The 27,672-nt window shown below is 40.6% G+C and overlaps 1 protein-coding gene across 6 annotated transcripts in view; it reads left to right on the top strand.

Moving 5' to 3' along the window:
* The first annotated feature begins 18,609 nt into the window (after nt 1-18,609).
* Nucleotides 18,610-27,672, top strand: part of HACE1 (HECT domain and ankyrin repeat containing E3 ubiquitin protein ligase 1) — a 54,909-nt gene continuing 45,846 nt past the window's right edge. For 3 of the 6 annotated variants that reach the window (XM_057404669.1, XM_057404667.1, XM_057404671.1), the window contains exons 1-4: nt 18,610-18,775; nt 23,395-23,449; nt 24,663-24,752; nt 26,510-26,614. In XM_057404669.1, the coding sequence (XP_057260652.1) occupies nt 18,700-18,775; nt 23,395-23,449; nt 24,663-24,752; nt 26,510-26,614 (326 nt within the window). In that variant the 5' untranslated portion in view covers nt 18,610-18,699. Of the gene's footprint in view, nt 18,776-19,107; nt 19,126-23,394; nt 23,450-24,662; nt 24,821-26,509; nt 26,615-27,672 lie in introns of those variants that run through there. The other 3 variants (XM_057404670.1, XM_057404668.1, XM_057404672.1) reach the window with 3 other exon arrangements.

Raw genomic sequence — 27,672 nt, 5'->3', positions numbered from 1 at the left:
ATATGTCTACCCCAGGATTCAGCAAGGCAAGTGAAGAGCCTTTCTTCAATACACTTTGAAGAAACAAAATAATCTTTTACCCTTTTCCTATTTACATTATGTATTAAATGAATTTGGACTATTAACTTTCACTGGTACTCACCAAATAAGTCTGTTCTTTGAAAAACCATCAGACCACCGTACAAGTGATGCACAAACTACGCAACGGTTGCCAATCAATTTTGTCCAAAGTTAATTGTCCAACTTCTTATTCTACCTAACCAGGAGGGGTCTAGCTGCAGACCAGATTTTTTGTTGGTCTTGTCCTCTTGGAACCTTGAACAAAACCACATGAGAGCGAGAACTAAATGAAACTTGGAGCAATCATATGCTATGTGTATGAAAGACACCAAAGTAGTTGGAGGCAAATTTTCATGGGGTAAAGTACCACTGTTCTGCTGACTTCTGAACCAATCCATCTATCAATTGTGACCTACATTACAGATTATGTCCTGAGCTTTGAAGTTTCACCACAGCTGTGATCCTCTTGGAAAATTCAAAGATTTGGTTGAACTATGGAAGGGCTGGATACAATACTTTCTCTGTCAAAGAGATACAGAGATAGAGCAAACTTCCAGAGAAGAGGATGATCTGGAGTAGGACATGCCCCTAACCCTTCTCTTTTAAAGGCATTTTTCCAACATTTGTGACACTGATCAATGACAACTTCAAGTACTTTTTTCCTCAAAGGGAGTGTTTATTTGTTCTTCTGCTGTTGCCTGCTAACTGTTTCATCTACCAATAAACTACTACAGGAATTAGATTTTCTAACTACCAAATAGTTAATTTCAATAAGAAAGGATCTGGTGAGCAGAAATACGTTTCATAACTGTGAAATTATTTTCTTGCCCTTCCTATAGTGTCAGTCTTCAAGCTGGTCATCAGCTCTCCTTCATAAAAAACAAACAGAACCCCCTGACCCTTTTAACTTACAAAAGAAGGTTGGAGGTTTGGTGAAATTTACTGGGTTGTTTTGTTGGGTTTTTTTTTTCATTTGGTCTGGGAGGTCACTTTCAAATTCACATCAGCAAAACTCCCAAGATTCCTGCTTACATTTCTGAATTACACCAGATGGCATTGCACTGCCATCAGCACTTGTGGGCACATAATTTGGCACATACATGTTTTCTAATATGATTATTTAAGATCCTACCTTACAAATGAGCTCAAGAATGGGATAGACTGCAGGACATATTTCCAGCATTTCTAGGGACTGTTCTCGTGCTATATTTTGAAACCAAAGTTTCATAGGACTACATTTAAGATGCTCTTTTCCCCTGTAACCAGGAGATTACTTTTTCCATCAAGGTATCTTCCACTAATACACACTGTAACAACTCTATGCATACATTCCAGGCTATTCTGTTCTGGGCTGAGCATTCAATAATTCCACAGATTTGTTCAAAAGAAAGTTGAGGCAATAAAGCCTAGCTGACTAAGATCTTTAAGGTTAAAGTTGTGCTGACAGCAATAATAAGTTAAGCTTATGCCATACTGAAGGGAAAATACTTAAAAAGTACAGGTCTGCACCTGTACAGGCTGATTGGCTAAGCTCTCAGGTAGTTAAAAAGGTAAAAAACCGACCTCCTTCACCCTGTATAGTTTTAGATAGAGTTGTCAGACTCAGAAACATGTATGTTCTGCCAGAGTTTGAAGGAAAGAATGAAAAATAAAATCATTAGAAAAAAAATTAAAAGGGGGGGGGGGGGGAGAAAAATATACGTATGATGAACGGATAGAAAGAAACTGGGCAAACTTGTTCTCCCTGCTCATCTTAAAGACTTGTCAGCATAATAAATAAACTTGGTCTGACTTCATATGCCCAGAACTTGCTACACTGATGCCCATTCTTCTCTAACTCACTTACCAAAAGCCTAATTTAGGGTCCATAGCTGCATAAAGTCAAACTGTCTCAGTCTTGTTGAAGTGAATCATGAGCTTAGTTGACCTGACTTCATCAGTTCCTGAGACGGGTTGTAAGTAGAGACTTTGTTAGGGTATCTTTCTTCCTGGAAACCACTAACCTCTGAAGTCAAAACTCACTTTACACAGCAGCTGAAGCTGGTTTTGTATACCCAAAGTTAATCCAGCTCTGAGCTACAGTAATGATGATACATCCTTTTAAAAACAGGCATGGCGGCTTTACTTTGTTCCTTTAAAACTATTCCTAGCATGTATTCAATTGCATACCTTGGATATGTGACAGGCAAGTATCTGATGAGATGCTATCATAGAATCATAGAATCATTAGGGTTGGAAAGGACCTTAAGATCATCTAGTTCCAACCCCCCTGCCGTGGGCAGGGACACCTCACATTAAACCATATCACCCAAGGCTTCATCCAACCTGGCCTTGAACACTGCCAGGGATGGAGCATTCACAACCTCACTGAGCAACCCATTCCAGTGCCTCACTACCCTAACAGGAAAGAATTTCCTCCTTATATCCAATCTAAACTTCCCCTGTTTAAGTTTTAAACCATTACCCCTTGTCCTGCCACTACAGTCCCTAATGAAGAGTCTCTCCCCAGTATCCTTATAAGCCCTGTTCAGATACTGGAAGGCTGCTATGAGGTCTCCACGCAGCCTTCTCTTCTCCAGGCTGAACAGCCCCAACTTCCTCAGCCTGTCTTCATACAGGAGGTGCTCCAGTCCCCTGATCATCCTCGTGGCCCTTCTCTGGACTTGTTCCAACAGTTCCATGTCCTTTTTATGCTGAGGACACCAGAACTGCACACAATACTCCAGGTGAGGTCTCAGGAAAGCAGAGTAGAGGGGGAGGATCACCTCCTTCGACCTACTGGTCACACTCCTTTTGATGCAGCCCAGGATACGGTTGGCTTTCTGGGCTGTGAGTGCACACTGAAGCTGGCTCATGTTAAGTTTCTCATTGACCAACACCTCCAAGTCCTTCTCCGCAGAGCTGGTCTGAATCTCTTCTCTGCCCAACCTGTACCTGTGCCTGGGATTGCTCCGACCCAGGGGTAGGACCTTGCGCTTGTCATGGTTAAACTTCATGAGGTTGGCATCAGCCCACCTCACAAGTGTGTCAAGGTCCCTCTGGATGGCTTTCCCTTCCCTCCAGTGTATCAACTGAACCACACAGCTTGGTGTCATCGGCAAACTTGCTGAGGGTGCACTCAATCCCACTGTCCATGTCAGCAACAAAGATGCGTCCATCCAGCCAGTTCTTCATCCACCGAGTGGTCCATCCATCAAATTGATGTCTCTCCAATTTAGAGACAAGGATGTCATGTGGGACAGTGTCAAATGCTTTGCACAAGTCCAGATAGATGACATCAACTGCTCTACCCCTGTCCACCAGTTTCATAGCCTCATCATAGAAGGCCACCAAATTGGTCAGGCAGGATTTCCCCTTAGTGAAGCCATGCTGGCTGTCACCAAGCACCTTGCTGTTTTTCATGTGCCTTAGCATGCCTTCCAGGAGAATCTGCTCCAAGAATTTGCCAGGCACAGAGGTGAGACTGACTGGTCTGTAATTCCCTGGGTCATCCATTTTCCCAGTCTTGAAAATGGGGGTTATATTTCCCTTTTTCCAATCATTGGGAACTTCACCTAACTGCCAGATTTTTCAAGTATGATGGACAGTGGCTTAGCAACTTCATTCGCCAGCTCCTTCAGGACCCGTGGATGGATTTCATCAGGACCCATGGACTTGTGCACGTTCAGGTTTTTAAGATGGTCTCGAACCAGATCCTCTCCTATAGTGGTCCCAAGGTCTTCATTGTCACAGTCCCTGCATCTGCCTTCCAAGACTTGGGTGGTGTGGTCAGAGCCTTTGCCAGTGAAGACCAAAGCAAAGAAGTCATTGAGAACCTCAGCCTTCTCCAAATCCTGTGTAGCCAGTTCTCCCAAGAGCTTCCTGAGGGGACCTACGTTGTCCCTAGTCTGTTTTTTATTTGCTATGTACTTGTAGAATCCCTTCCTGTTATCCTTAACATCCCTAGCCAAGTTTAATTCTAACGGGGCCTTAGCTTTCCTAACCTGGTCCATAGCTTCCCAGAAAACATCCCTGTATTCTTCCCAGGCCGCCTGTCCTTGACCTTTTATAAGCCTCTTTTTCCCTTAAATTTTCCTCAGGAGCTCCTTATCCATCCAAGCGGGTCTCCTGGCCCTCCTGCTGCACTTCCTTCTAGTTGGGATACAACACTGCTGAGCTTGTAGCAGGTGATCCTTGAATATCAACCAACAGTCTTGGGCCCTCCTGCCTTCTAGGGCTATATCCCATGGAACCTTCCGAAGCAGGTTCCTGAAGAGGCCAAAGTCTGCTCTTTTGAAGTCCAGGGCAGTGAGCTTGCTGCACGCTCTTCTCACTGTCCTGAGGATCTCAAATTCGAGCATCTCGTGATCACTGCATCCAAGGCTGCCCTGGAGAGTCACATTTCCAACAAGCCCTTCCCTGTTGTTGAGCACGAGGTCAAGCATGGCACCTCTCCTTGTCGGCTCCTCTATTACTTGCAGAAGGAAGTTGTCTTCTACACAATCGAAGAACCTCCTGGATTGCTTGTGCCGGGCTGCACCACCACTCCAACAGATGTCAGGGTGGTTGAAGTCACCCACGAAAACAAGGGCCTGTGAGCATGAAGCTTTTCCTATCTGTCTGTAGAGCACTTCATCCACAGATTCCTCTTGATCAGGCGGTCTGTAACAGATCCCCACAGTAATGTCCTCCATAGCTGTTCTCCCTTTAACCCTGACCCACAAATTCTCTGTTGACTGCTCACCTGTCCCCAGACAGAGTTCCACACAATCGAGGAACTTCCTGGATTGCTTGTGCTGGGCCATACCATCCTTCCAACAGATGTCAGGGTGGTTGAAGTCCCCCATGAGAACAAGGGCCTGTGAGTGTGAGGCTTTTCCTATCTGTCTATGGAGTGCTTCATCCACAGGTTCTCCTTGATCAGGCGGTCTGTAACAGATCCCCACAGTAATGTCTCCCATAGCTATTTCCCTTTAACCCTGACCCACAAACTCTCTGTGGACTGCTCACCTGTCCCCAGACACAGTTCCATACTGTCCATCCTATCCCTAACATAAAGGGCAACTCCCCCTCCCCGCCTGCCGGGCCTGTCTTTTCTAAAGAGCCTGTAACCTTCCATTCCAACACTCCAGTCATAGGAGCCATCCAACCATGTTTCTGTGATGCCTATTATATCATACCCCCATAGATGTGCGCACATCTCTAATTCCTCTTGTTTGTTCCCCATGCTACGGGCATTTGTACAGAGGCATCGGAGCCAAGCTCCAACTGAAGCCGGCTCATTGGCTGGAGCAGCTGGGATATCTCTACAGTGCTCCAAGCATTTATTATAGGTTCTGGCAACTGACTGGGTGTGTTGGGATGGAATGATGCTCCCCTCCCCCAACACATCTAGTTTAAAGCCTCCTTGACCAGTCTGGCAAGCCTCCTACCAAAACTGCTCTTTCCCTTCTCTATCAGACCAGCTCCACCAGCCCCCACTAGACCTGGCCTACAAGCTTGGGTCCCGTGTTCAAGACACCCAAACCCCTGACTATGACACCACCCTTTTAACCAGTTATTAACCTGGCTAATCCTCCTAGCTTTTTTTTAGGTCCTCCCCTGTATCCTGGAGAATTGATGAAAAGACTGTCTGAGCTCCAGAGCCCCTAACTGCCTCTCCCAGGGCTCTGTAGTCCCTCTTTATGTTCCCCAGGCTACTCCTATCTATGTCCCTAGCACCCACATGTATCACCAGGAGTGGGTAATAGTCCATGGGACTTACTAGAGCAGGCAGCCTCTCTGCCACATCCCTGATCTGTGCACCAGGTAGGCAACACACCCCCCTTGAGATGGGGTCAGGCCGACAGACGAGTGCTTCTGTCCCTTTCAGTGTAGAGTCCCCTGCTACTATGACCTGCTGCTTTTTCCTGGCAGCATCAGTAGAGATCTTCTTTAGCAGTGCATCAGCCGGCTGTTTCTGGCTCGAGTGCTTTTCCTCATTAGCCCCCTCCAGGACAGCAAAGCGGTTCTGCGTGGGGACAGGGGATTTAGGGTGAAGCCCCTTACTTTTAATTGTCCTTTTCCCCCTTTTTTTGTTGTGGTTTTTTTTTTTTTTTTTTTGTCACTAATTCGCAGCTTCCCAGGTTAACGGCCTCCTTCTTTCCTTCATGAGCTAGAGGGGAAGCTTGAGGCCTCTGCAGAGTTTGGGCCAGGAGCAAGCATTCCTGCTTCCTCCCAGCTTCCCTGACATCTCGCAGCCTATTAACAGCATCCCGCAGCTCAGCCCCTGCTGCAGGAGGACCTCCACCAGGGAGCACCGGGTGCAGCCCTGCCCATTGTGCACCTTTCCTTCACCAGACCAGTGCAGGCACTCTCTACACCCCGAGCTCTGCACTGCAGCGTCCCCTCTCATCGGCTCTGTCTGGGTGCCTACGCTGGCTACCGCCGGGACAGCCAGAGCAGAGCTCCCGGACCGGGCCCTGCTCATACCACGAGCGCTCACCATCCCGCCCTCCTGCCCGCACAAACTGCCTCGCCGCCCTCCCTGGGGCAGGTTTTTACCCAGTCAGGGTTGGTGCCACTGCTTCAGGCTCCGCCCCGTGTGAGTCCCTGCTGCCGTCAGCTGAGCTGCCGGCTCCTGGGCAGGTCCTGTCGAGGGCTTGATGCTCCCTCGGTGGCTCTTGTCGCTCTGAGTTGAGGCTCCTGGACGCTGATCTCCGCCCCCCCCCCCCCCCCCCCCCCCGCTCCGGTGTTGAAGGCGTCTTCTCTCGAGCTACTCACCTCAGGAATACATATAATTCCTCCTCAAAGTTATTTGCCTTTAAATAAAGCAAAGATCCAATCCAAATATATAAATATATATATTTTTTATAAGGCAAACCTGAATTTTTATTAGCGCTTAAGCTCCAGTTAATGAACGTTAATTAACTTAGATGATTATATTATAGACTGGACACATGCATTTTTGATTAATCATGTTTAAGGAGCAAATGTTTGAGTCATGGAACAAATATGTAAATAGTGTCTGCACTATAATTTGTAATTGCATTAATTAACATACATTAAACAGACCGAAAGCTTATGGAACAGCCAGCGAAAAGTCATTTTATAATGGACAATGCAATGGCAGTAATTAACAGTTACCCCTGTAATTAACTAAGTAATTAACTCTGTCAGAGAATAGAAAATAAAAATGGTTTTACTAATTTAAATATAAAGTCCAATATTCTAATCTCAAACAATGATCAGCACTATGATTCACTAAAGCATGTAAATCATATAGTGATACTTGGTATATTCTCCTGGTTTTGTCCACTGGTACTTTAGAGCCAGAGCTGTATCCAGGACTTAGTATATAACAGCCTTTGATGAGCTTTTTTCTTGGAAATTCTCTGGCTGCTTTTTGAATCCAACTATACTTTGGGCTACCACAATGTCCTGCAGCACTGAGTTTCAGTTTCCTATTTGCTGTCTGAAATCTTCCTTCTGTTTGTATTCAAAATGCTGCCTGGAAATTTCACTTGATGCTCCATAATCACTTGGTGTGCACCTTTTCTGTGCTATTCCTGACTTTACAGAGCTCTATTATACCTTTCTCCTCACCTCCAGCTGTATTTTTGAGTATTCAGAAACTCCTAAGATGGGAACAGCTTTGCTAACTTTGACCATCCCTGACATCCTTTTACATCCTTTCTGAGCTGGGTGAGGGGGCAGAACTGCTCACAGTATTCAGTGGTTCAATGGCATTTTCTGTTTGTTCCTTTTTCTGCATTGATTTACCCAGTATCGTTCTCCCATGCAAGTACCACAGGGCATAGTTGCTGCCTGCCCTGGAAGGGATGGTGCCCGCGTGGAGATTGTGCCTTGTGGGAGGCCTGGAATTCCTTCTACCAGACATAGTTCAGGACTTTTTTTAGGAGCTATCATCAGCTCTTCAAAGTTAAATGAACTCACATTTCATCCATAAAGGAATGGGCTCCCTAGTCAAGTAATTAACAACCTAGTAGTTTTCTGGGGCTGATAAAACAGAGAGTATTTGCCCTTTTTTCTAAATGAGGATGGCCATATGCACACCCTGTAGGAAATGGTTCCTGGCTTTGGCCATTTCCTAAGCTATGACTGGGAATTGCCTGGGAGAAGTATAAAACTCTTCCAAGGACTCTTTCAACAATTCAGCAATAGAGGCACTCCAGTTCCAGTGCTGGCAACAGTCCAGAATGTTCAGAAATTAGATGAGTCCAGCTATGATCTTCTACAGTATATTCTAGGTATACCTAGAATACCTAGGAGATATAATAGCATAAAAGAGCAACATTTAGGATTGAGAAAATGAAAGACAAGCCATATATATATAATATATATTTAAAGAGAGATGATTCATGTTAATAAGCAATTAAGTATTTATAAGGTAGTTCAGGAACCAAGATCAGGTGATTGCAGAGGGGAGGATAGGATTTTCTCTGATTTAGGATTAGGAATAATAAGGATTAGATATCGACAATAAACCTTGTGGAGCACACAAGTTCTGCAGAGTTAGCATATCCAGAAATCAGATTTTGCTTAATAACACATTAAAGATTTTGTAACATACATGCCCAAATACAACTCTGTCCTTGCATGGGGATAGATATCTCCCCAGTGCTTCATTTAAATTTAAATGAGGGCATGATCTGTATGCAAATAGCTAAATATTAATTCCTTTATGGCTGGATTCTGATTCCCTTACTCACAAGGAAGACTATTCCAATCTTTATCCAATTCCCTTGTTATAAATAGGCAACTGTCAAAAAATATCATTCAACCTCTGTTTCAGTTTTATTGAGGGGATTTTTTAAAGACAAAGACAAAAAAAAAAAAAAGCAGGTATTTCTCTTGTGGTATTTGTGGTGTTTCTCTTAAATTCAAATTTTAAATTTAAAATATGGCTGCATGTACCTTTATAGATGAATATGGTTAGAGTATAACTTTCGTTGCTTGATTAATTTTTTAGGTATGGTATGAAAATCAAAGTTTCAGATTAAGATAGCTACTGTCTGCTTTTATGAACAGTCAGGAACTAGGTCACTGCAAGGACTGAAAACATCTCAGTGGTCTGTCATAGGTCTGTCATATTCTTTTTATGTGTAGCTAATACAATATATTGTTAACGTGAGATCTGGCATGTCTTATTCTAGCACAGCCTAATTTAAGTTGTATCATCTGTGAAACTTGCCAAGTGAAGTAGAAGGCAAGCACAGTCTGTGGGTGCTAGGCTGCCTTAGCAACTCTTATGTGACAGTTCAGAAGGCTCTTGACCTCATGTCCTAAACTTCCTTTCATATGCACATGAAAGTTTTAAAACTCAAGGTTTTTGCTGTGTTCCTCTGGGTGAGCTCCCCGAAGTGCAGTCCTGATGCTCCATGTAGCCCTGCAATGTAACTGGGATACGTGGCCTGAGCATGGGCTTGGCTGGAAGTATTTTGTTCATGGGAAACTCACTCCAGTCCCTGGAAGACAGCGGTAGGCAATAAATTAAACTCCTCTGTAGTACTTATCTCCCTGTAGCCTTCTGCTGCTGCTGCTGTTTCCTGTGAACTCCCGTCTTCTTGTCCCACACGGCCACTGACATCATGGGCGTAGCGTGCCCTTGCTCTTTGCTGTCAGGAGCCCTCTCTATCATCCCATGCATGTTACAGGCAGCAGCTCACCAGAGAGTGTCACTTTTCCTTGCTTCTGTAACTCAAGTTACAAATAACCAACATATGAGAAAACTTTGCCAAATGATCTGTGGCTGTGTGCTGATTTTGGCTATAACTACATCTTCTAGCACTTTACCATAGCTGTTTTTATCACAGCTTCAGTTTCCATGAGTTAATCTTTTTATACATATATTGTCTTCAGAAAAGCTGAGCTATAGAGTTTTTTTTTCCCAAAGTGTACAAAGTAGACCATTCATCTCACTGATTTCTCTTACGTGGCCCCAAAGAGGGAAATGAGTAACTGCCTAAATAATAACTTGGAGAGATGTAAAATATTCTGCTTCTTGTCCTGCACACCCCATCCTCTCTTCCCGGGATCTGCACCCCTCCTTGCTCTGAGGAAGTTACTGATATGATGACATAAGCAAGGATGACAAGACTGGGTATTATATACAGTTATTTTTCCCAACCATATATATGTTTTAGATGATTAACTCTTAATTTACAAAGTTGTTTTCACTCATAAAGTTGAATTCTTTGGCAACAGACACATCCCAGTGACAAACCTCTCTGAATAATTACAGATACTGTAAGAAAAAAACCTATAATAAGAACAAACAATAATATTACCATTTATTATCATTACATTTCTATTCTAGTGCTTAGGGTTTGTCAGGTGTTTAGAGAGTAACATAGAAGGAATGACCTTTCCTCTTAAATCTAGATATGTCAAATTGTCCTTTAAAATTGATGCTTACTGAACCTCCCCCATGCCACATATACCCAAAACATGGGACCAAACAACTAGCTACCTCCAGGATGTATCCCTAAACTAACATCTGTTTTCTGGCTCTAGAGTCCCATAGGCCAGGTGTGGCTGAAAGGCTCACTGCCAGCTGCATACGGCAAGACATACATGGGAGGCCATTAGGCTGAGGAGAAACCAGTATGTTTCCAGCAGTATGTGCTGGAAAACAGACTCCCCAGCTACAGTTTTGCCCCTTGGAAGGCCCCTTGTTGCATGATCCAGTGCTTAAAGGAGGAAGCGAGCCACAGGAGACTTGTCATGTGTCAAAACTGAGGGAGAAAAAAATGAGTGACAAAGATGTTGAGAGGTTTGAAAAATTCAAAATCCAAATATGGGTTTCATGCAGTACAGAAAACCACACAAAATAAATCTGGAAAATAAATTCTTACGGTCTTGGGGTTTTTTTTTGGAAGCTGAAACCAGGATAACACCCAGAATCCTATCCCTCCATGGTCTCCCCACGAGCTGTCGAAAAGACACCTTATTTTAAGTGCGTAACATCCCATTTGGCTGGCTAGCTCTTCAGGCACACTACTAAGCCACATCCTGCCCTCTGGGAAACCTCTGGTGCAAAGAGGAAAACGAGACTGCAGCAGAAAACTGGTAACTGTGCATATCTCATTGGGTTTGAGTTGGTTTGTTTTCTGCCCATAACTGTGTGTTCTGAAGGCCTGAGGTGATACTGGAAGCTGATGCAGAAGGGAAAGATGAGGGTGGGCAAGTTTTAAAAATCAAAATAAAATGGCAGGATAAGAAGATAAGGAATGTGATGGGTAAACTTAAGAATGCAGGGCAGAAAACAGATTGTGAATTAGCATCTTGCCATGGGGGTAAGGTGTACATTGTCTATCACCACATGAGTGCTTAAAACACATGTTGAAAGAAACACCCATCTGTAACTTTGTCTTAAAATGTTAAAAATAGAAAATCACATACTGAGAACAGGTGAATGAGTGAATAACATTTAAGCAGCTGATTAACCATCAGGCAAGGAAAGAAAACCTCTTTTAATGGAATACAGTAACTATTAGCTGTCTTCAAGGAAACTTGAGCTTGACTTGTACTGACTGATGTAAAGTTACCCATGAAACCAAGTGCTCTAGGAGCTGCTGGTGTATGAGCTGGGGAGCTACACTACATTCTGTGACACAAACAAGCTCTTTAAATGGCAAATTCTAATAGACTCTGTTTAGAAATGTTGAAAAATGCAAGTAACTGACTGGCCTGAAAATTTGATTTTTGTATGTTGGAAGCATTAGACTTTCTGCAGAAAGTATTTATGTCAGATACACTTTTAGATAAGTTCTGGTATTTCATTGTGTCATGGTATATTTCATTGTCTTACTGACATTTTACATTTCTCCAGTGGTACTCAATACAAAATAATTGATGAATACTAAATCAATGTATGTTAAATCCTGAGTCTATGATTCTGTATCCCTTGTGACTGCAGTAGTGGCCAATATGTCTAGTTGCTTTCCAGAGAAAAAAGTACACAGGAAGGAACTGATTTTGTACCAAACCCCAAACAGATTCCAGACAAATTACATTGTAGAAGTTGACAGAAACAAGAAACAACAGCTATTCATCCTTTAACCTTCTACTGTCAATATTTGTGAAGGATTACTGTAAGTAAAGGATACTGTTATAACAAGTGATATATCAGGAAGAAACTTAAACATCACAAAAAATTTTCCATCTTAAAAGTTTGAAACATCCATAACACATACATTTTACAAAGCACAGGACATCTCTCAGGAGAACATGAACCAACTTTCAGCCAGGCACACAAACAACCTATGTTTGCAGACACACTTATCCGGATGGCAGGTGACTTTCAGCCCTGAGATGCAGATTCAGATGTCTGGAGCTCCACGCCGCTGCATCTCCCTTCTTGCCTTGTATGAGCACATTTTGGCTGTCCCTGCTTTGAGGGTACTTTTAGGCAGTTGCGGGGTGTTGTCTATGCTCTCTGTTAATTTCTTACCACTGGGAAACCTGGAGCTGAGCCCCATAGGACCTTTAATCTGCATATTAGGATGCCTAATCTCTTCAGAAACCAGAAGCAAATGTCCCAAGGGAGACTGGAAACCATCAAAAAGGGGCATTATGAAACCTGAAGACACAGCAGGTAAATTAAATTTTAAGGCCAAAGTAACTTCGGTAAAAGTGCTTTTACTTGATAGCTGAATTACAAGAGTCAGTCAACTTCAGTAAGGTTGGAAGTGTGAGGTGCAGTGGAGGGCCTGTGTGAGAATCCTGTTAGTTGGGAGTCTAGAGCCTGCCTGCCTGCGGCAGGCCGAGAGCCGTGGAAGGAACTACAGGGTTGTGGTGCCTCAGGGTATTTCAGCTGCAAGTTAATGTATAAAGGTTTTAATTGTGTTTAATTTAATTTTAATTCTGGCCAACCTATCTGTCACTGCTGAGGGAGCAAATGCTGGAGCTTGTCATTACATCTCACAATGATCAAACCAAAAGCAAATCCAGATCAAAGCATCTTTTGGTGCTTTGTTTGTGTTTTTCAGAGCATGGGTAAGATCATGATGGGAAATTTGCCTGTTGTGGCAAAGGCTCTGTGCAAATCCTGGGTATCACTTCAACATTCTAAGCACAACTGAAAGACTGTATGGACTGCAGAAAGAATGGGTTGAACAGAGACAGAAGCAGTCAGCAGTTTTATTGCAGAGCAGAACAGAGCAGAGCAGAGCAAAGCAGCACAGGATGAGCAACCAGAAGAATCAACAACAGAGGTTTGTGACACGTGGCAGTAGGGCAGTAGCTAATGGTAAACCTGTCTGCTGTGAGCAAATGGTACTAAACACAAGAGCATTGCTAGTGTGAGAAGCTAGAGGCAAACAGAGCATCCCTCAAAGAAAAAAAAAAAAAAGGAAAAAGCTTTCAAATGGTGAACTATGGGACAATAGATTGCAAAGTATTCCAGGAACACCAATCAATATCTGTCACTTGGATGTCTCCAAACCTGGACTGGAAATGGAAATTGGGCTTTCCTATTATCTTACAAGCATTCAGAACTGTAGGATGAAAACATGGTCAACAATATTAGGGAAATAAAAATAGCTTTACAGGAAAAAGCCTGAAGTCCATCTAGTCTGATACCCTAGCCCTGAGAGCAGATGCTAGGGAAAGAGTGTAAAAAAAATAAAGAGCAAATGGGGAGTGACAAATCCCTGCTATGTGCTTCCTCTGAGTCTCAAGCAGGAGGGTTAAATCTTTAGCTATTTCTTTTTTTTCCTAGTAGGAACAAATGCGCACAGAAGCTATATTTGGAGCTGATAATTCGTTTTGTGAATATGTTTATGACTAGCAAAATTATTCTTAGATCATTTTCTCCACAAAATTTTCAGCACGATAAATAGTTTTCCCTTATCTAGTTACTGATCAGAAAGGAGCCAGCAAGAATAATCCACTCTAAACCATTACGGCTGACATCTTGTGGTTGCTTTTTGTATGCCGCCTTCTGCTCGAGTTTCTGAGGAAAGACTGATTTTTCCCTTGTAAATAGCAATTGTACATCATCTCTATGTTACTGATAGTGAATTATCTACAAGATTCTAGAAATTATTCAGTAACCCCAACAGGGAGCTGAGAAAAGAAGTAACTTCCTTCTTTTTCCAGAGCTTTATGGTTTTGAATTGCTAATGTACAAAAGCATTCTTACTACTGCAATCACAGCCCTCTTTAACATGTCTCTATTTACATGCTGATATTTATCAGCTTAAGTATTTTTAAAACTCTTAGTAATCCTACCCTGGATCACTAAACAGACTTAAGGGCATTGGCTAGAGTAACAGGGGAGCATAGTTTGAAAACCTCTCTAATTATGTTCTGTTTTCTGTGAATTAATAGCCACCAGCGTCCAGCAGAACGGGTATAGCGAGGCCTGCCTCTTGCGTATATTTAGTCGAGACAGTTTCTGGGAGCACCACTGTGCTCTCCAAGGTTTCATCATGCGTTTTATTGTGGTGCAAGTGTAAAAGGCACACCTCCAGTGTCTGTGCAATAGGATCCATTTCAGAGCATGAAATATTGCCAGTACAAGGAGTATAGCAATTGCTACATTATTTTTTTAATCTCATGATGGTGTTATAATATGAGGCTACATCTTCATATTCTTCTGTATTTAAAGATAGAAGTTTCTTTCTTATGCAGCAATTTGGAACTTGCAATATATTGATACAAAGATGGAAAGTAATTTGGACATTTATCTGGAACTCTCTTCTATTGGTACTTTATTAGTTTGTCCACTGTTCACAGAAATCAACAACTTCTGTGGCAATACTTTGCAGGAGATTTGGGATACTGAGGGGAGTCCACCTGTATAACATCAGCAGCAAACATCAGAGAAACAACAGATCAATTATCTCCAGTTATTATTGTGTTAAGCTAGGTTAGTTCAACCCAGTATTTACTTATTTGTATATAAATAATTCATTTATTTAGAAAAGAAATGAGATTTCCTTCCTTTGAACCTGAGTGGCAGAATGCTCCCTTGTGTCCCAACAGCATACCCCAGTTTTAATACACTTCCAAGAAGGAAATTAGTTGATCAGGAACAAATGAATCAACTTTGCTTTGCTTGTCCTTCAAAACAGAATCAATTCTAGAACGACAGCTAATAGTGTAAGCCTGAATGACATATTTGCAGAGTTAATGAGGACCTGAAACAGGGATAGATAACAAAAATCTCAGTATATCATAAACTATACATTTGCAGCAAATACAACAAAATAATTAGTTCCATTGTTCCTGTGATACATTTAGGTTGTTTAGAATGTAATATAGTATTTCAGCATTGTTCACCTTTTAGGTTTCCTTATTGTGATGTCTAACTGAGTTCAGAGATAACGAATTACAGGACCTTAAGTCATGATTACTATTGCAGAACTATAAATATGCATGTTCTAGCAATATAAGAGAATGTAAAGAAATTGCTGTAGTTATCTGGAGGAAAAAAACCCCACATCTGTAGAGAGCTGCAGCTGCACAGAATAAAGTTGCAAACACAACTACCCAGAGAAAGGGGGCTGGGAAAACATGACAGCCAGCAAGAACATTACAAGAACAGCATCACCAAAGCTAGGCAGACAAGGACAGAATACTTATTAAGTCTTTACTGTCCAAGCAGATATTTAAATAGGTGGCTTTTCACTGATTCCACCACTGATTCCAACACCAAGTGGAGCATAATGATTAGCAGAACAAAGGCTTGTGTCTGTCTATGTCTCATTCATCTTCCGGTATTTTTTGCTCAAAAATGCTTTGTGCAGAAGGTGGGTTTTATTAAAAGAAGACTGATGCTGTTTTTTAAATATGAGACATAGATGAAAGCTTTTCAAGCTTCAGTAAAGACATTGCAAAGTTAAGGGCTATGACATTATGAAAATAGTTCAAAGTATCTTTAATCCTTGAGCACTGGATTTGTTTTGAGGCACAGTGAAACTTCTTTTTGAGAAATTAATACAACAGAAATGTAGCAGAAATAGAGCAGAAATGTAACAGAATTGAGTTCCTTCAGACAAGGGACATGGACATATTAGACAAAAGAGTTAAAAAATACATCTTTAAGTGTGGATGCTTTATTGCTGAGAAATTTCAGCAACTCAGCTTCAAGGAAATGCAGGTGGGCGTCAAGTAGCACTAACTGCTCCACAAAGAACAGAAATGGATGCTGCACATAAAAATAGACAATAACATTTTTAACCTTATGTTAGGTTCTAAGTAGAATTAAAACAAATTAAAACCTCTTTTGCAGGACTGTTACAAGTCTCGGAAAAAGAAACCAGAATTTATTATAGTTCATATAGCAAAGCAGGAAAGAAATGGAAGGTAAGAATTTAATAGCTGAACAATGCAGATAAAATAAACCCAATAAAATTAATGGGGAGTTTCTCTGATGTCCTGATCCACTGCTACTTACCTGTCAGTTGTCAGAATCAAACCAACTGCACTTTGCCCACAGAATATTCCGTTTCAGAGCATCCTCTGACTGAATTTCCCCCCTTGAGGAAATCTCTTAATAGAAAAATTAAAAGAAACCCTGGCAAAGTATACATAATTTTTACTTTTCTAGAACATGTTTTTCAGTATTATCTAGGGAACTAAGTTTGCCCATTAAAAGAAGATACTAAATGGTTTTAAGAAACACCATTAAGTGATTATAAAAGCATCATCTTTTTACATAGGAAAATATTCCTCAAAAATTAGACAAGACATAGAAATAACAGAACTTATTTTGTGCGAATAATAATAAAAATTATTATCATTACAGCATCTTTTAGTATAACTTTGCAGCTATAGAACAAATAATGATGCTCAGAACTCAAATCTGAACACAGCCAATTTCACATTTCATTTGGCAGTAGAAATAAATGGGGACATAATCCTTATTATGCACTATTAAATGCTTGAAAATAGTGAAGTTGCACTGACTGTTTTTAACATGCATATGCAAAAGAAACAATTGAAACAATCTCTGGTTTGGGTAACAGTTAACAGTGAAACAGCTTAATGCTACATTTTCTTGCCCTCAATACTATTGATACCAATGGTAAAGATAAATTTTGGAATCTGAAAAGCACTGGAATAACAAGGATTCATGTATATATGTATAAAGCCTATCTATCTAATGGTACACATCTAACACACCCTGAAAAGGTTACCGTAAATCTCAGTGCAGTAACATTTTACATGGTTAGATGTACTAAAATACAGTTGTATGAATTACTGTATAGGACAGGCATGCAGCTGCATTAGGAGAGGGAATCATAGAGATACGTATAGATCCTTCAGCATTGTTTTCACTGGGATTATGCAGGGGTCTCTATCTGAATTCCCTCAGTCCCTAAGGGGATATACTCAGCAGTAAGAGCAGTCCTCTCAAGAGCAGAGGGAACATAGCATGGACTTGTTCTTATGTTCTTTGATAGCAACACAGGAAAGAGGAAGGTAGCTGAGTAGTTCTCTGTGAATTAAGTCAATCTTTACTATAATTCTGCAAAGGTCCTCTGTTACATAGTCTTGCTTTCAGCACAGACAATTTTCTGAACAGAAGATGCAGGTAGCTTCCAACCCCAGCCTACTGGCGTGTCCAGAAGCCAGCTCAGCCCACAGGGAGCACATGGCTGTTGGGAAAAATGGCTCCAAGCCACACTCTGAAGACATGCTGACTCCTGACACTGCAATGCAGTGGAGAAGAAAATCTGTGCTGGCAGAGCAGCTTCCAGGAACTCAAATTGCAATTGGGAGTTCACTGCTAGGGAGGGGAATCAAGGCAAACGGAAACATGTCAGATTCCTGTCTATCTGCAGTACCCCACAAAAATATCATACACTCAGATTTTTAGTTCATTCCTTGGTGCAACATGAACTATTGTGCTATCTTGGCTTGTAGCAGAAATAGTGTGGCCAGCAGGACTAGAAGAATAAGAAAACAATGTTTTGGACCTGTGGACTGTGACACAGGAGGGATTTCAAATCCATAACATGGTGATACGTCATTTATATACTATTGCTTTTTCCATTATCTGCTAGAAGAAACGTGATAAACTCAATCTGGGCTTTCTGGTTGAAAAAAAGAAAAGCCTTCTACTCCACTGAGTATTTGCAGCTGACTTGAGAGTACCTTAGTCTATTCTCAGTGTAAAAATTTATCCTTGTATTCAAGTACTTCATGTGCCTTCTTGCAGTTTGGAGTGTCGATTGAAACACAGACTTGACAAATAATTTATGAAGATTCGTTCTTTGCTTCTCATGTCTTACTCTATTTATGATTACTATTATTAAGTGCTGCTTTCATTTCTATGTTTTTGGTTACAATTCCTATACCTTCCTTTTCCTGTGGTTACTTTGAAAGTGCTAGTAAAGTCATTCACATTTTTCGTCCTCGCTAAGAGCCTCCCCTTTATTACTTTGAGTAACCCCCCAGTTTAAGAGATGAAAAGCCTTTCCCTCCTGTAACAACCAAACGTTTAAGCTCCCATATTCCACAATTTTCTGGCTTTTCGTCCCGCAGGAAATAGATTTTCACGCTCCCGTATCCGCGCATGCGCGCAGCACCTGAGCATGCGCAGACGGTCAGGGGGCTGGCGGTGGCTTGGGCGGCCTCCGCGCTGCCTCCGCCACCAGTGCGATGGGCTGAGGGAGAGGCAGCGGCTCCGGGCTGGGCGCTCCGAGGATGGAGAGAGCCATGGAGCAGCTAAACCGGCTGACGAGGTCCCTGCGCCGCGCCCGCACCGTGGAGCTGCCGGATGGTAGGAGAGGGGCTGCGGGCTGTCTGCCCTCGCTGTCTGTCCCGGCACCGTTGCGGCCTCTGCTCCCCGGTCTGGCCCGGCTGCGTGTGGCGGGGCGGGGGTGAGCTGAGTCGGGGGCCGTTGCATGTCCTCGTCCGGCGAGGCGGCCTGGGACGATGGAAACCGGCTCCCTCCTCCCTCCCTCCCTCTGCCTCCGAGGGGCTTGCTTTAGTTTATAACGGTGATAACAACAACAGCAGCGGTTTCCACATCTTCTTTTTATCCCCCGGTGTCTCGCCGCCGAAGGACGGAGGTACCCGGCACACAGGGCGCTGCGTGCCCCTGCCCGCGGCTGCTGCCCCTGGGCCTGGGTGCGAGGGTGGTCCGGGGTGCTGGACCCTCTTTTTGTCCGGCTTTGAATTCTCCCTTAGGTGCTTCGTCTGTGTCATCCCTAGTGATGACAAATCCTTGGTTGTTAGTTTGTTTTTGCTAATAGCACTGAATTTTGTATGAAATAGTGTTGTAAGTCACTGGTCACAGGCTAATTTTTCTGCCTCTAAACTACTTCACATGGGTGCTAGCCATCCCGTACCCGGATAGATGTTAAAATATAGTTTCAGGCTTTTACAGCAAGTAGTTTAGTGTTCCAGCCAGATCCAGCTTTTGGGAGGACTACCTCTAAAAGCTTTTGGATATGCAAAAGTTTCTGTTCCTGTGAGTCATGTGCTGTCATTGTACTTTCTTCAGGGTTTATTTTTACAGACTGGTGTTTGGCTGTCTCTCTGCCAGGTTTCATCTCCGGTGGTGGAAGAAAGCAAGTAACATTCTGTTTTCTCTGTGTCTTCCCTGTTTAGACTTCCTGGTTGCTGCATATATTCTTCCCCCTGCGCTGAGCTGCTACACCTTTTCCTTATTGTCACCCACCAGCAGTTTCAGTATCTGCCAGTGCAGTTGCTTATAAATTTCACAAAATTGACAGACAAGTTTAAGTTGGATTTTGCTGCTGCTTGCAAGCAAGCCTTGGAATGACAACAGTGAAAACTGATGTAATACTGCCAGTGTGAGCTCAGGCTTAGAGAAATAATGTAGTAGCACCAGTTTAACTAAATAATGATGGTGGTATGAATAATGCGTAGCACAATTTATGCCAGTTGGAGCTGCTTTAAATTTATGCCAGTACTAGAATAGGCAAATTCATTCTGAAATTGAGTTCAGCTATTTTCTTCTTACCTTGGGCATCTTACATTTCAGAGGTAGTCATGTCAATGCTAGTGCAAGCCCCATGACTTTCAAACAAGTACCTCTCTTGCACTGTGGTGCAGAAGGCACGTCAATCCTATATATTCTCTAAGAATTACATGAAACAAGTCAGAGCTGTACTGAAATAAGGAGATAAATGGACTTTCAGGCAATGAAGTCTCAAATCACATTCCAAGAAAACCCATTCAATGGCCATCTAACTTTGGTTAGGTGTATAATGGTCCATCATAGCTCATTACATGTCTTCTTTCTTGACCTTGGTGTTCTCTAGGTTTATTCAGGCCTGCCTAGATTGTACTTGAGAAGCAGGTTTGGTTGTAGTGTTTTGCTCCAAACATGTACTGACAGGATCAGCTTAGAAAATACCACCACTAGTCTCATATGGCATGTGGTTTGGTGACTTCTTGTGTGCTGTGTCGGGCCTCTTGAAATATGATTTCTGCCCCCTCTCCCCTGGTACATAAACAGCTTTAATTTGAAAGATACATAGTTTACCTCTCTGTCCTTAAACTGAGAGTCATAGTACTCTCTTAGGAAATGGAGATGTATGTTTGAACTTCTTATGCTGAAGAAGGCACTAAATCCAGGTATTTAATTTCCTATGCATGTGCTGTAGCCATTAAGATACTATATGGATGGTGCTGACACTTCTCTAAGCTTGTAATCTCTGCCAAATTCAAACCAGAATCTCTTAGGAAATAAGTGTTTCTGGATTCTACTGTTAAGTGCCTGAAAAGCTAGGTCTTGCAGCCCAAAGCAGTAGGTTTTAGGCTGTTTGGTTCTGACTCTGCATTTTGCATGCTTTGTTTTTTTGTCTTTAGATATTCATAACTTGACATGCAAGCAAGTTAGATAATAAATATGTTCTATAAGTGCATGAGGCATATAATATCTTTGCTTTCACTGATGTCATGTACTTTAAGTTAATAGGTGTTTATTATGAATAGCGATAACAGTTACCAAAATAGGCACAAAAGCTCCTTAGTTCCACTTCCTTTTATTTCTGTACTGAAAAATTCTGGGAAAATCAGCACATGCTCCACAGTGTAGATTCTGTTAATAGAACAGCAGAAAGCTTAGTTTTGTAACTGTACCATAAACACCTTTAATGGCCCAGTTACAGTCGTATTTTACTATTGTCTTTTTCTAAATTGTTACACCTGCAATACAGTTAAATTTAATTGGGATTAGTATGAAGCCTTTCGGTTAAGTGTGCTGGTGTATTTAAAGCTTTTCTTTTTTTTTCTTTCTTTTTCTTCTGCCTCTTTAATAGGGCATGATTGTGGAAATTCAAAGGATGTCTAAGCTTTAGCTAGTATTCTCAAGTTCTGGTTTTTGTTTCAGTTGAGAGCTTTATCTTCCTGTCAAGAGTGGAACAGAGCCCAAACAAGACGTGTTGTTTTTTTTTTCGTTTAGATACACTGGGAGCTAATCATGAATACATTTTAAAAAGTGATCCAGTCATTTTCAGAGTAGATATCTTTATGTAGCATCTATTTAATTTTATTTCCAGGACTCTCCCTCTTTGTGTGTGTATTCTCTTCCACCCTGCCTCCCCCCTTCTCAGACCCCAGCAAAAATTCTAGTGGTACATGCTAGGGCTGGAGTTATCTAATGCTCACAGAGCTCTGCCATAAGGAACAATCTACAGACAGTTCAAACTCTTGAACTTGGGGGTGGTTAGAATGACTTTCTACAGCTTGGAAATGTGATTTGGTGTTTTGAGAGATTTGTGTCTCTTCCATCATGTGTTTACTGTAAGCAGTATTAAAGCTATTCAATTTTTTAATAAATAACATAATTATTATTTGATTTTGAATATGACATTTCTTTCCATTGTTCAAAGATAATAGCTTACAAAAGAAAGAATCAATTTTAATCTGTCTGTAGACTGCTTCACGTAGTGGGTAGCAGCACTAATCTTGGAATACTGTTGAAGTATAATAACAAATAGCATAACTGCAGCATGAGAAGCTTTTCTCTGACTCCAGTTGATAAGGCTGAAGAATTAATTTGGTAAATGTCAGTTTGCCTATCTAGTGGAAGTACTGAATGTGTAGAAGCATGTACATAAAATATATGAGAAGTTACACTTGTTTGGATCTGGTTTAATTCTTCCTGTTCTGATGGCTTTGTAACTTTTTGGATAATTTGGAACATTTTGATCAATTAAGATAATGAAAAAGAAGTTCAAAGTAAAAGTTTTATAAGAACAGTCCTATATTTCCATATCCTGGAGCTCTATACCTGGGTTCTCGGAAAGTATAGTCCCTCCTGTCATAAGCTGGCATCTACATGAAAAGTCTGTGGAGATTGTGCTCCCAACAATGGGTAGTTTGCTTCAAGCTGGAAATTATAATCATTACACATCAATAATAATTAATGTACCTCAGTATTATTAATGATTATTCTACATTAAAGACTTCAAAGTTTTGTTGAATTCATAGAATCCTAGAATGGTTTGCGTTGGAGGGGACCTTAAAGATCTAGTTCCAGCACCCTGCCACAGGCACAGACAACTTTTTACTAGACCAGGTTGCTCAAAGCCCTGTCCAGCCTGGCCTTGAACACTGCTGGGGATGGGGCAGCCACAGGTTCTCTGGACAACCTGTGCCAGTGCCTCACCACCCTCACAGGGAAGAATTTTTTCCTGATATATAATCTAAATCTCTGCTCTAAATTTGTCCTTTAAAAATAATGTTTTACTCCAGAAAGTCTGTAAGTGGCTAAACAGGCATGTCATACCCATACAGTGTGCTGGTGTGTGCAGCAGAAGTCCTGGCATGGACTGTATAGCTGAATGTCATTCTGTTCCCACCATTGACTTGCATCTTTGTGTTGTGGCCTTTTTTGTGTTGCCTTCAAATGTGGAAAATGAAACTGAGCAGAAATTAAATTGAAATTTATTGCATTCAGCTATTCCTGCTTAGAGACAAAACCAAATGGTTATGGAACAACTTAGTTTAAAGAAATAATTTTTACAGACTTGTCTGTATCCCGGACTATGGAAGTCACCTTGGAAGTTTCCTTCTTAAAATAAGCTATTTACTTTTTTTTTTTGTTAATGCACATTTCTTAAATGTGTTGACTTAACAGAACTGTCAGTTTAGAAAAATTGATGCTCCATTGCAAATTCTGTAATTACTACTTTGTAAAGGAAAAACCCACCACATTGAAACTTCATGTATTAGTCCTATTAATTACGTCCTCTAAGTATGGTGGCTTTTTCTCTATAATGAAGCTTTAGTTATGTATAACCTGTGCAGAAATAATAATCTGTTGAACAATGGACACTTTAAAAGGTAACTAACTGTTGCTAGATTATTTCACACACGTATATATATATATATATATAATGGAATAATTTAATTTCTTCACAGACAATGAAACTGCTGTCTATACACTAATGCCGATGGTTATGGCTGACCAGCACAGGTGAGAACTTCCTTATGTTTCTTTTTATCCTTTTTGTTTTTTTTTTCCCTTTTTAAGGTCTGAAAAACCAGCATGTTTGCAAGAGTTGTAGCTCCTGGAGCGCTCTCAGGAGTTCTGCTGAATAGTTCTGCTGAGATCTTCTGTAGCTGAAGTTAGACACTGACTGTATGCATTCCAGCATGTTCTTACTTGAAACCTGTTTAGTTTTATGCCATAGACTTGTTCTGTTGATGCACGTAGAGTAATTTGTCCTAGGATAAGAACAAATACTTGTTTTTTTTTTTTTTGTGGAACTGGGGTGTAGATCTGTGTGTGCATTTACTGATGACTTAGAAACTTTTAGTCTCATTAGGCATCTTGGAAAGACATGGAAAGAGTTGTACAGTGAGATTGGTTCTTCAGAAATTCCTCAGATGACCAGCTGTTTTCCTTTACCCAGTGATCCTTAGAGTGATTGGGAACTGGGGGTTGTACAGTGCCAGCTAGGCGGTGCTACCTTCTGATGGGTTTTGTAGGCAAGCAGATCATACTGAAACTGTAAAGTGTTTATCTGATCAGGATAAATGTTTGTTCTGCTAAATAATATTTTGTTGAGATTGTGTGCAAGGGTTTTAAGTTATGTGATCAGCTTGTTACTAGAGGTTGAAATCACCAGTTCACTTGCAGTTTTGCTTGTTTTGAAGTATTTTATCTTAGCTAATATTTTATCTTTATTAATTACTTAAGGCTTGAAGGGTCCTATTTAAATTTATTATCCTGTTGGCATATTATGTGTCCTTCTACTTTGTTATGATGATTTCATGTACCAGTCTTCCCTCTGAACTCTGCCTATGTTTGGGAAAGCTGCTGGGTATCTGGTTAGGGTATATGGGTAGAGATTAAGGAGGAAAATGGGAATTTATATTTTTTTTCAAACCAAAGCTATTGATATGCTTGTTCTCCGTGCTTGTAATGAAGTGATTTGGCCATCTGGTCTAATTCTAACTGGTTTACATTTGACAGTTGCCCAGTGTTACAGTTCATGTTTTATGTACAAGTAAGAAGTGAAAGAGTAAAAGTACTGTTAATATGTAAACACTTGCAAGCTGTTGGATGTTGTTAGTTGGATAGAAAAGAAATAGTGATCAAGAAAGAAATAGAGTACTTGTGTACAGTATATACTTTGCTTGTATAATGTGAGATACTTTATTTAAAATTATTTTTTTGTTTAAAGGTCTGTCTCAGAGCTACTGTCAAATTCAAAATTTGATGTGAATTACGCATTTGGACGTGTGAAGAGAAGTTTGCTTCATATTGCAGCAAAGTAAGACTTACTTGAGTCCAGTCCAGAAGTTAACAATGAAAGTAATACCACAAATCTAAGGCACCAATGTAAGCTGGGAAACTCTAGTATCAGTTGACACTTTGTTTTTACACTTTTTTTTATTTTGTTTGTTCTTTTAGCAATATGCCTGCCTCATTGAGGGGATAGTTTTTACGCATAATAGCAAATGGCTTTCTAAATTCTAGTGAAGGAAGTCTAGGTGGATACTTTTTTCCTTTCTGTGAAATTCTCAGTTTGTGAAAAAATGTAGCTGTTATGTATACCCTGTGTAGCTGGATTATTCTTGATTTTGTAGATTTAGAGAAATGTTGTCTGCAGGTGATGCTTGTTTTTGAAGTATTCTAAACCACTGAGAAGTACTTGGATGTTCGCTGGGAAGCATCTGTTACAAAGTACTTCATATGACCATACCTGAAGGGAATATAACTAATTTCTAATAATTTTTTATATCCTGGGTGAAAGGTTTAAGTGCTAATTTCAACTCCATGACCTAGATTATTCATTATTTATATATCTATTCAGTGAGGATAAATCTTTATTGCCAAGAAACAGCCAGATTAATATTACCTTAATAGAAATGAACCATATAGTTTTTGAAATAGCCTTTTAGGAAACTAAACTTTAAACTAATGAGTGAATGTTCTATATATATGTCCCCTTTTGAATATCTTGAAAAATAGTAAAAATAATAGTAGTGGCATTGCATATAAATAGCAGGTGCTTGGGCATAATGTAGGTAGGAGTTCCAGCTTTCTAAGCAGACTGTTCTAGAAATATATTTCCCAGGTATTCCATCACAGAATTACATGCTACTTATGTAAAATTTACTTGAGAAAGTACTCAACGAAAAAAAAAATGCAAGCAAATTTTTAGCATACATCTTAGAATTATCTTTGAAAAGCTGTTTTCATTGATCATAAACCGCAAGAAATTGTGTTACTAGTTTCTGGATTCTCTCTTATCTTGGCTAGTTGTTGGGTCACTAAGAGATCACAGAAATGCTGTTTTTGCAACTTACTGTACAGCCAGTCTTCGGTTTCTTTGGATGGTTGGTTAGCAGTTTCGTCATTGGGGAGATTAGTAACAATGGATAAGATGGTCATGATAGATATGAAAATAATGTATATTTATCCTCTGATTCTGCTCTTCCTCTTGAAAAATTCAGGAGCAAGATAAACATACAATGCAGTTTCGGTGTTCTTGGTGGTATTGATTATTCTATATTTTGAAAAGAAAAATGGAGTTACAGGTTCAAAACAAATAGCAAAGATATTTGTATGAGTTTGAGGATTTCTGATTCTTAAGGTTTAAATATAACTTCTGGACAGTCAAGTGTAACATAAAGAATTATGCTGGGATTGTTATTAAATGGAAAGTTCAGTCCTGTGAATAGATTAAAAATAGGGAGGTGAGAGGACATAGTAATCAAAACATTTTTAACAGCTTATATTTTAAACAACTGGCAGTCTTAAAGATTCGCTGTTGAGTTTTAAAGTCACCAAAATCACATAAAAGGCTAGTATCTGTTCAGTAGTGCATGTTATGACCACTCAGTTCTCACTGCATTTAAGTGTCTTTAGCTTTGTGTAACTTGAATGATGAGGGTGTAAAACCATTTTGTGTAAGATTTTTCTCTTGAATGTAATCTGTATGTAGTATTGGTGTTGTCTTCAATATAAATTTGGTTTGTAAATATCCTTGTTACAGTTTTTTTCCCTTCCTTATTTTGTTCTTAGCTGTGGATCAGTCGAGTGCCTTGTTCTATTATTAAAAAAAGGAGCAAATCCAAACTATCAAGACATTTCAGGATGCACACCTCTCCATTTAGCAGCAAGGAATGGGTAAGGAAGTTTTTAAAACTCTCAAAGGTTTTGTGCACAATGCACTTGAACTGACATGTTCTGTAAAATTTTTGCATAGTTGAAATAAAATACTTTGGTTTTCACCTTTGAAAATCATAGAATAGTTCGGGTTGGAAAGGACCTTAAGATCATCTAGATCCAACCCACCTGTCATGGGCAGGGACACCTCCCACTAAACCATGCCACCCAAGGCTCTGTCCAACCTGGCCTTGAATACTGCCAGGGATGGAGCAAATAAAAAAAATAAAAAAATTGGATGGTGCACTTACGGGGTACATGGAAGTTACCTTGCATATTCAGAAAATATTTTTATTCTGAATAGGAAGTTATATTTGAAATGCCAATTTTAGTGCCAGTCGTTTAGTGTTTTCTGTTAAGTAGGAGCTTAATGTTTATTACAACAGTGATTGAACAAGGGACGTATTCACCTTCCAGTTAGCTAAGTAAGAAAAGATTTCAAAGAGGATTTGGAGGATTTGGAAGATGCAGGGATTTCAGAGTTTTCTCAGGTAGTGTTTTCAAGGAAATTTTTACTACAAGCAAAAGAATACTAAGCTTGCATGCACAATATTAGGAGATAGGGGAAAAAAAACCTCACCCAAAAATGGTGAGCAAGCACCTTTTTGAGATCTCTTAAGGCCTTACTTCTTGAATTGCAGTATGTGTAAACACACACCTGATAATAGTAATTTTGTCTTTTTGTTTTTAGAGCAGGTATGTGTTACAGTAACTGAATTGTATCATGACTGGTACTTCAAATGAGGTGGTAGTGTTTAGTGGTTTTTAGGTATGTGGGAGACGGGAGAGAGAAGCAGCCAAGTGGTACACGATGAAATGCCGCAATACACACAGGAGACAGGTGGAAAGGAGGTATGAGAAAGTGTGAGAGGTACCAAATAAAAAGGAAAAGTAAGAATAAACTCTTAAGGGTAAAGGACTGGGAGCATTGGGGAGCACTAAAAGACCAAATTAAACATGAAGTAGGAAAAACACCTCTACTTTCACTAAGGCAGCTATCATTCTTGCCAAAGATTTAT

The sequence above is a fragment of the Pezoporus wallicus genome, unplaced genomic scaffold (assembly GCF_028554395.1).
Source record: "Pezoporus wallicus isolate ANWC-B61680 ecotype Strahan unplaced genomic scaffold, APGP_CSIRO_Pwel_v1 contig_6923, whole genome shotgun sequence".
Classification (NCBI taxonomy): domain Eukaryota; kingdom Metazoa; phylum Chordata; class Aves; order Psittaciformes; family Psittacidae; genus Pezoporus; species Pezoporus wallicus.
The sequence above is the reverse complement of the archived record's forward strand: the minus strand, read 5'-3'. Positions and strand labels throughout refer to the sequence as shown.